Here is a 10137-nt window from a genome sequence, read left to right as displayed (position 1 = left end):
TATATAATGTGTATATATTATCCCTTTCAGAGCTACTGTAAGTATTTTATCCAGTTTTACTCTTTTTATTTATATATATACACATATATTCATATATATTTCTTATTCATTTAGATTTATCCAAATTCCCTTTTTGTTGCATTTTATTTCTTCCCAAATCTCTGTCCTGGGATAATTTTCCTTCTGCCTAAAGGATAACTTTTAGTATTTTCCTTGATTCAGGTCTCTTGGAAGCAAATTTTCTTATTTTCTTATCTGAAAATGTATTTTGCTTTCATTTTTGAAGTATAGTCATGTATTGCTTAATGATGGGGATATGTTCTAAGTAATGCATTGTGAGCTAATTTTGTTGTTTAAACATCACAGAGTGTATTTACACAAACCTAGATGCTATAGCCTATTACACACCTAGGCTATATGGTATAGCCTATTCCTCCCAGGCTGTAAACATGTACAGCATATTACTGTACTGAATACTGCAGGTAATTGTAACACAGTGGAAAGTATTTGTGTACCTAAACATACCTAAGTATAGAAAAGGTACAGTAAGAATGCAGTATAAATGATTTAAAAAAAAAAAAAAAAGGTACACCTATATAGGGCACTTACCATGAATGGAGCACGCAGGACTGGAAGTTGCTCTGGGTGAGTTAATGAATGAGTGGTGAGTGAATGTGAAGGCCAAGAACATTCCTGTATGCTAGTGTAGACTTTATAAACACTCTACACTTAGGCTACACTAAATTTATTAAAAAGTTAAGTAATTGCACTATGACATTACAACAGCTGTGATGTCTGTGACACCAGTAGACAATAAGAATTTTTCAGCTTCTTAATAATCTTGTAGGAACACTGTCATATATGTGGTTCATCACTGACTGAAACATCATTTTGTAGTATGTGACTGTATATTCTTTCTGGGTGTTGAATTCTATACTAGCAGCTGTCTGCACTTTGAATATTTTGTTCAATTGTTTCTTGGCTTCCATTGTTTGTTTGANGCAGCTGTCTGCACTTTGAATATTTTGTTCAATTGTTTCTTGGCTTCCATTGTTTGTTTGAGAAGTCATGGTAACTCATGTGGTTGCTCTTTTGAAGGAAATATGTCTTTTTTCCTCTGGCTGCTTTTAAGATTTTCTGGTTGTCTTTGCTTTTCAGTGGTGTTATTGTAATATACTTTGTATTTCTCGTGCTTGTTTTTCTTTGTGATTCTTGAATCTGTGTATCAGTGTATTTCATCAGTTTTGGCAAAATTCTAAGCCACTTTTTCTTCCAATAGTGTTTCTGGTGCCACCCCCTGCCCCCATTTTTTTTCTTTCCTTCTGCATCTCCAGCTATGCATAGGGTCTCTCTCTTACCTTCTTTTCTGATTTATCCATCCTTTTGTCCCTCCATGTGTTATTCTGGATATTTTCTTCTGATTTTTCTTCCAGTTTTCTCTTCAGCTATGCTCATTTGTTCAACCTGTCTATGAGGGTACTTCAAAAGTTTATGGAAAGATTTGTATTATCTTTTGATTCTATTTTTTCATGAAAAAAAAATTTTTTTTGGCAGCTGGCCAGTACTGGGATATGAACCCTTGACCTTGGTGTTGTAAGGCAGTGCTCTAACCAACTGAGCTAATCTGCCAGTTCGGTGAACTTTTTGAAGTACCTTTGTACACTGAGTTTTTAATTTGAGTTGCTTTAATTTTAAATTCCATTTATTTCAGGTTCTGATATCCTCATTACCTGGATATGCTATGTGTTTAAACTATTGCCTATTTTTTACTGTGGTTTTGTTCATATTAACTTGTTTTCTCATATTCCTGATTTTTTATTAGTGTGCTGTATCTCATATTAATCAGGCTGTTTGTAGAAATGTTTGGTTTTACTATGATTGTATTTTCCTCTAGAGAGTAGTTTGATTTGCTTTCTGGGAGGAGGATAATGTGTTATACCTTGATGTTGGATTTGGGTTATACGATTGTCTACATTCGTCAAAATGCATCCAATGGTCCCCTTAAAATTTGTGCACTTTCATTGTTTGGTACTAATAAACAAATTTTGGAGTCTAGTCAGTGAAATGCTTTCTGAAGTGTTTAATGGTGAAATGTACTCTTACATATGCAGCTTACTTTGAAATGCTTTAAAAGACAAAATGGATTGAAAGAAGGATAGAGGGGAGGATTGTTGGATAAATGTTTAATAAAGCAAATATAGCAAATGCTAATGGTAGAATCAAGATGGGTATATGGATATTCACTGTAAAAGTCTTCTAACTTTTTTAATGTATGAAGATTTTTGTAATAAAATTTAGGAAAAAATAGAGTGGGATACCATTGTACTTTGTCATCGTTCTTTGTTTTTATTTTGTCTTTGCTAATCTTTCTTGAGTTACAAGTCAGAATATTTGATACATTGATACATTGTAGTCTTGTTATAATACAGACTTCTCTGTTCTGGAATTTAATGTGATATGATTACCATCCGTGGAAATTTATGTATTGTATGAACCCTTGTTAAAATGAAATCTGCATTTAACTGGATGCTGTGGTGTGAACTTAAGGGTGGTATTAAAACAAGTCTTGGAAATTTGAGATCAAGACCTGGATTTGTAGCTAACTAACTTTGTAACTTTGGGAAAATATCTCCAGTACTCTGACCCTCAGTGTCCTTGTCTGTGCCTTAAAGCAGTCATCTGACTATGATGTACCTATCCTTCCTGCGTGCCTCACATATAGAAATAGTCCTTAAAACTGATAAGCAAATGGCAAATGCCTTTCCCTTTAAATTCTTGCTTATGTTTTTGGAATCTTATCACTTTAAATCAAAATTCTTGTGTGCAGATGTGTAAGGGAATTCCTTAATGTTAGAAAATTCTTATATATCTGCACAGTGCTACAACTGGCCCGTGGCTCTCATTGATATTGGTAGCTGTACTCAGTGGTATCCTGATGAATGCTGAACAGCTGGCTCTCAAAAAAAAAAAAAAGAAAAGAAAAAGGAAGGAAGAAAGAGAAAGGCAAGGAAAAGGCAAAGGCAAAAAAGGCAAAACCCTGACTGGTAGCATTTGCCCTCTTCTGTGGTGTAGTTACTCCCAACATGGCCAATTCAAGCCACCCACATGACGTCACTAAACATGCAGCTGAGAAGAATTGGGCATAATTGGTTACCACTGGCTGCACCAGTATGTCTGTTATTTTATAACCTATTCCTGATTTGTTGGGGAAAGTTCCAAGTTGTACAATTCTGATTATTTTATATGGCCAATTAAAATTTGGTTATTTTTGTGGAAAATTATTCAGAATATAGCAGTTATTTTTAAACTGCATTCTATTTTCTGACCCAATTACGAGAATGTCATTTTTTCCTCAGATAAGGTTGCTGTGCACAAAGATATGTGGCTCTGTGTAGTATATTCACAAGCTGTTTCAAAGGAAAGTCTGAAATTGATGATGGTCATCAGAAATGTCTACCATGCAACTCTATAGTGATCTAAGTTTGTGTGGAGTTAAAGGGAGTTTTCTCTTTCCCTTCTAGGCATTTTTGTTGCCTTCCTGTGAGATAGCTGTAACAAGAAAAGTCCTTCAAGTGTACAAAAAGTGGATCCTCCAGGACAAACCTGTGTTTATGGAGGAACCAGATAAAAAAGATGCTGCCCAAGAAGGTGCTGAAAAATTAGGAATTTCAGAGACTGATAGCAAGGAGGTAATTTTATCACTTGTCTTTTGAGTTGGGAGTATACATATTTTAGCAAAGTACACCTACTCAGTCAAGTGTCCCACTCAGTAGTACAGCAGGCAGGAAGATCCCTGTCTGTCTTGAGTTGTTGAGTTTTTTGGTGACCTGTCTCAGGGAGGGAGCTTCTGTGTCCTATTTTATATTGGCAGTCACCTGCTCAGGCTAGGGTCATGCAGCTTCGTTACTCACTGTCGCAGGAAAGTTGTTTAAAAAACCATCACATTTTACACATGTCTGTGTGAGACTAAAAAAGTCATTGTCTCCTCCTTGACTTGTTTAAGTAAATAGCACTTGGAAAAACTAAATTTAGAATGTTTTGGCAGACATTTTTGTGCAGTGGCCTGTACCAGAAGCAGTTGGGATGTTACACATTTGAAAGGACTAACCAAATGTTAGGTCCACTGTGAGCCTTGTGGTTGCGCTGAGTCCTGTCCTCCTGGAGGGGCGCGAAACTAAATTTAGAATGTTTTGGCAGACATTTTTGTGCAGTGGCCTGTACCAGAAGCAGTTGGGATGTTACACATTTGAAAGGACTAACCAAGTAGCAAATGTTAGGTCCACTGTGAGCCTTGTGGTTGCGCTGAGTCCTGTCCTCCTGGAGGGGCGCTGTTCATGTAAGATAAAGCCAGAGATTGGATAAATATGAAATGACAGAATAGAACATTGTTCCTGAAACACAAAAGAAACTTGTCATATTTATATTTCTGGCATGCTATTTTGAAATTAATTTAAAATGTTTAAAATTCTCAACCAGAGGCATATCACTTTTAAACATCTGTACAATTTATCAATTCCATAATTTTCATTTTTCTGTATTGTTAAAATCATTTTAATAATGATCATGAGGTCGGTATGAATTGGTAAACAGATGGAGTTCGTCACATGTTCTAAAGGGCTGTATTCCTAGCTCCCTCAGTCACTGGACAAACATGACTCATTTCTTCAGCCCATACTAAGTTCTCAGCACTGTTTTAGGTGCTGAAGGTAGAGTGGTGAAGAAATAAGAGAAAATGTTTGCCCTCCTAGCACCTATTTTCTTGTTAATTCTTGTGAGTGTAAGGAATTAAACATGGAGTGTCTAATTCTTTTCATTATGTTAATGGATTGTTATTTTCTGAAGGCTTCGTCTGGAAGTTCTGGTCATAAGCGATCTTCCAGTTGGGGACGCACATACTCCTTCACAAGTGCAGTGAGCAGAGGGTGTGTGACAGAGGAGGACAATACGTACGTGAAAGCCGGGGCCCAGGCTCTGCTGCAGGTAGGTGGCTGGCCAGGACATGAACACCCCTCAGCTGGAGTCATTTTGAACATTTTGTTTGTTGGGGGTAATGTCATATAAAGCATGATGACATTTTTAGCCATCTCTCAGTCATTCTCATTCTAAGTTTTCTTCCTAATTTGCCACTACAACTGTAAAGATTTTTTCCTGGTCAAAAAAGACAGAAGAACTGGTTGCAGTTTTTTGAGAGGGATTATTATACAATGAAAGTGAAATGACTGACTTAAATCTTAAGAGTATCTTCCGAACACATATGGACAAACTTGGTGATTATATATAATCTTCTAAGTTATATTTCTCTAAAAATTGCCCATGTTTATGAAGAATGATGACTACTTTAGTAGTTTATAGATATTTGTTTAGATGAGTTTAGGAAATAGAACTGATTCCATTTGGGAAAATCAGAAAGAGCAATTTTGTCTCATCACGTAACCTCCCCAGATCTCAGGATTTATCTCAAACATGGGAATTGGGAGATTACCTGTGAGTTCTCATCCAGCCTGGAGGTTGTTAGGAGTGTAAGTGAAAATACAGGGTGCCTCTCATTTCCCTGCTCCTTTTTCCTCGCCCTCCACGTTTATAGCTGTGTCTATTTAGGCCTCTCATGTCGTGGCCAGGCTTGGAGTCTGGGAAAGCATGGGAATGGCATGCATGTTATCCAGTTTTCAGTGAAGCTGTGTTTCTGTCATCAGCCTCTTGATAGTATTCATTATCATGGTATCTTGTTTGTTTTAAATCAAATTAGCAGTTTAACATACCATACTCATGAATTTTCTCATTTTTCATTGAAAATCAGCAAATAATTTGAAATTAACTTTAAAAAACCATGATGATTTTACCTGTACAGCTTCAATGAACTTTGGTGCAGCTCATAAATAGGACCTGTGTCGCCATCAGAAAATTACTTGGAGGAGTCCCTCCCTCTGAGTGGGTTGCCATCTCAGCCATCAGCCAGTGGCAGTTGCGGGGGCCAGTGATCTGCCCTGGTTCAGAAGAGTGGGGTTTTTTTTGTTTGTTTGTTTTCTTAAAGATAAGTTATATCTACTTAGATGAACCAAGAAAAAAAATAATTTTACTTCATTATAGCTCTACCATTTAAAAAAATATTTAGTTTGGATTTAAATAGTTGTTTTAGTTTCCGTTATAACTGATACCTTGCTCCTTTACTTGGTTCATTAGGAAAAAATGGCCAAATGAAGTTTGATAAGATAGTACTCTTCTGTAGCTGCTTTTGACGAGTACAGTATGAACATATTAATTTTGTTTATTTTTACCTTAACCAATTCCAACACAGTAATGAGAAATATTCATGAAGTTGTCATTTTGATGTTTTGTAGAAAGTAAAAGTATAATATATGAAGACTCCTTACTTTTACTGGGGAATGTGCAAAAATTTTTAATTCAATTGAATTCAAGAAGTTGAATATATTGAATTAAAAGGATCTTTGTTGCAATATATCATCTGTGTTGTACTTCTTTAAAACACATAGTCACTAAAACTGCTATAGTTTGTCAGAAAGTTCCTTGTTTTCCTTTTTTCTTTAATAGAGGCTAGTAAATTCTTCATGATTGATCTTATCACCTGTTATCAACTATTATAGTGCTTATTTAGTGATTCTTCTTAGAAAATCAGGACATGATGCCTTTTTAATCTTGCATAAAATAACTTTAGAGTCTGTCAACATTTTAATTCTCCCACTTGACTTTTGAGTATGTTCATTTAAATTTGGCCAGTTTGTGTATTTAAAACATCACATTAATGAGTTTCATCCACAAATAAGCCAGAGAAGCTCTCTCTTCTCCCAAATCCTTTGAGTTTGGACTGTTGAACACAAAGGAGACCTAAGAAGGAGTGTACCTGTAGATAGATGGAGCTGACCTGTCCTCATCACCACATTGACAACTCAATTTCTGAAGTTGATGGGTCACTAGTGTCATCTACATAAATGATAACATTGTTATTTTACTGTAGTGACCCTAAAGCAGTAACTTAACTACGTGATAGCCTGGATCAGTGCTTCTGGCATTTTTCTACTGAGATACCCCTGATAGTAGAGGACAGTGAACTTGTATCCTAAAGGTCTGAGGCAGAGCATAGTCGGCTGATGGTGATAAATGGTTTTTTTTTTTTTAATTTCAGTTTTTATCTTAAGAATTCACTTAGATTTTGTGTTCTACTACATAATATAGTTCTCAAATTAAAAAAAATATGCTCCTGGAAGATGTGCATTGTAAAATCACATGACTTTGTCTATCTCCGGGCACGCAGTGCTCCTGGAGGTTCTTGCCCTTCTTGGGTGGTGCTGGCTGTGCTTCTGTCAACAAGGAGTTCATGGTCGGGGGAGGGGGGCAATAAGGATCACTTAGTTCTGTCTAGACACTGTCTGGCTATAGGTCCTCTTCTCCCCTCCCCCACAAAGTTTCTCACCCAGACACAATGACCTTATCTTGTTTTCCCCTTTTCCTTTTAACGTTGAGAGGATGTCGAAAAGAAGCCTTCAACAGCTTTTCCGACTCTTAAAATTTCTAAAGTTGTAATATTAATATGTAATAGTAATTTTTTTTTCTTTTTTTAGGAAAAGGCCTTTCAGGTGTCTCAGTATTAAAGTGATTCTAAGGGGTGAACTAAAAAAGTCTTGAGTATGTGTTGGTACCCTTGCCTTACTGAAACAGAATCTGTCTGGAAATAACCTCAAGGTGTTTCATTGGTAGAGTGAAATTAATGTCAGTATCTTTAAGCAAAACTTGTTTGAATGTATATGTTTAACTATATTTTCTAAAGTAAAATTGTTGATTTGAAGGTATTTTTGACGAACGCTGCAAATGTCTTTTTACTGGAACCATGTGCTGAAGTTCCCATGCTCTTGAAAGAACAAGTTGACGCTTGTAAAGCTGTTTTGATTATTTTTAGGCGCATGATAATGGAGCTTACAATGAATAAAAAGACATGGTAAGTTTATATCAAATTAATTAATGGTATAAAGCAGATGTTTCTGTTTTTCAACATAATTAAAATGTTAAAGCTCCTATTTATTTAATGGTTTTACAAAGTTAACAATAAGATGCTAATCAGTCTTTTGTAACAGTTTCTGTGAATTATGAAGAAGGTAAGTACATGGTACTTTAATGGTTCATTTATTTTCATTATTGTTTTTAAAAATGTTCTTGAACTAAGAATAAGTAGTCATATTACTTAATAGTAGATTTTTCCATTTTAAACTGTCATCAAACATAGTTTTGTGGAAAAGCAGTAACTGGTGTTTTATATCATTCTTCATAAGACTGGGAGAGTTTTTTAATTGCTCTGAAATGCTGTAATCTTATTTTTATTGCTTCCAACTTGATGTTTTAATTTATTTTGGTAAAACAATCATTTTAAATAATAAATTATCAAATTGAATAAATAAATTGTCCAGTCAAAAATATAGTGGTGTCATTAAAAATTCAAAGTTTTTTCCTTTTCATCTTCATTGTTGTTTGGTGTTTTTGTGTTTATAGTGTCCCTAGAGGTAAACAACGCATTAGGTTTTTTTCCCATGCCTTTTCATAGTGAGTGTCATCTCATCACTCCATCTCATGAGGTATTTTCAGTGGTTCTCAGCAACAGACCAGAAAGCCTCAGAGTCACTTTCCACTCCTACCTCTTCTCTTCATGTATTGAAAAGGCAGCCTCTCAGTTCCATCTTTAAAATGCCTCTCAGGCCAGTCCTTTGCATGTTCCTCCTGCTTGGTTATCACCCTCATGCAAACAAGTTGGCCTACTGCCTACCCTGCTGTGATCAGCATCACCAAAGTGATCTTTTGCCTCCAACTCTCAGTCTTCTGAGGCCACTGCAGACCAGTGCTGGGTGGCACCTTCCCTACTGGAAATCTTTGGGGTGTTCCTGTTACTAGGCCCATATTCTGGATGTCCTCGAGTCAGCATGAAGTATGCTTTGGAAGGAGTCTGTCTGCTTTTGGTGGAAACCGTAGAAAAGAGGCAGGTGTGAGCTGGTAGAGGCTCTGGGCCACCAAGTCCAGCCCTTTTCTTTCAAAGATTAGGGAAGGGTGGTCCCAGAGGAATCTCATACAGAAAGTTCACAAATATGAAACCACAGGTATCAAAATGATGATTTTAAAATGTAAATTCCAGTGTCATCTTTCCCAGATTTTTAAACACTTAGCACTGTTTGCCAAGTTGAGCAATTGTTAAAGCTGGAAATATTACAGTGATATGTAATATGATTTAAACAAAGTTAAATGCCACATCAGTAATATTGAAAGTAATGAGAAATGCTGGCATGCTATCAACTGAAATATCTATTCCTCGATACCATAGTTGCATCAACAGTATATTTTATCCTTTTTTTCCCCAAAACTCTGAATTCTGTATACCATTGTATTAGTAGTATTTTGATATTTTCGATGATCTTTTAGTTTTGGTGAAAATTCTAGGAAATAAAATTAAGCAATGCTGTTCTTTAATAGTTCAGAGATTTCTGGCAAAATTATAAAAATAGATGAAAATAGAGGCCGGCCCGGTGGCGCACTGCTACAGTGCGCCGCTTGGGAGCGCAGCGGCGCTCCCGCCGAGGGTTCGGATCCCACATACAGACCGGTTCCCGCTCACTGGCTGAGCGAGGGGCGGGTGCAACACCGAGGGCTGTGATCCCGTTGCCGGTCCCGGTCCGGTACGGGTGCGACACTGAGGGTTGCGATCCGTTGCCGGGCACGAAAAAAGACAAAAAAAAAAAAAAATAGATGAAAATAGAGGCCGGCCCGGTGGCGCACTGCTACAGTGCGCCGCTTGGGAGCGCAGCGGCGCTCCCGCCGAGGGTTCGGATCCCACATACAGACCGGTTCCCGCTCACTGGCTGAGCGAGGGGCGGGTGCAACACCGAGGGCTGTGATCCCGTTGCCGGTCCCGGTCCGGTACGGGTGCGACACTGAGGGTTGCGATCCGTTGCCGGGCACGAAAAAAGACAAAAAAAAAAAAAAATAGATGAAAATACTCACCAACAAATAGTCAGTAGAGCTGAGCTTCTACTATGAGAGTATGGTGGTGAACTAGGTAGACAGTGTTCCTGCCCTTATGAGGTTATAATCTCATAGGACTGAGAGACATTACAAACACATAGAACAATTTTGGGTAGTATT

The 10137-nt window shown here is 37.1% G+C and overlaps 1 protein-coding gene across 1 annotated transcript in view; it reads left to right on the top strand.

Moving 5' to 3' along the window:
- Nucleotides 1-10137, top strand: part of RALGAPA2 (Ral GTPase activating protein, alpha subunit 2 (catalytic)) — a 238163-nt gene that overhangs the window by 9259 nt on the left and 218767 nt on the right. The window contains exons 2-4 of the mRNA XM_008581155.1: nucleotides 3522-3689; nucleotides 4843-4980; nucleotides 7803-7951. Coding sequence (XP_008579377.1) covers nucleotides 3522-3689; nucleotides 4843-4980; nucleotides 7803-7951 — 455 coding nt within the window. The remainder of the gene's footprint in view (nucleotides 1-3521; nucleotides 3690-4842; nucleotides 4981-7802; nucleotides 7952-10137) is intronic.

This window comes from Galeopterus variegatus, unplaced genomic scaffold, assembly GCF_000696425.1.
Source record: "Galeopterus variegatus unplaced genomic scaffold, G_variegatus-3.0.2 Scaffold2283, whole genome shotgun sequence".
Lineage (NCBI taxonomy): Eukaryota > Metazoa > Chordata > Mammalia > Dermoptera > Cynocephalidae > Galeopterus > Galeopterus variegatus.
This window is presented reverse-complemented; position numbering and strand designations above follow the sequence as displayed.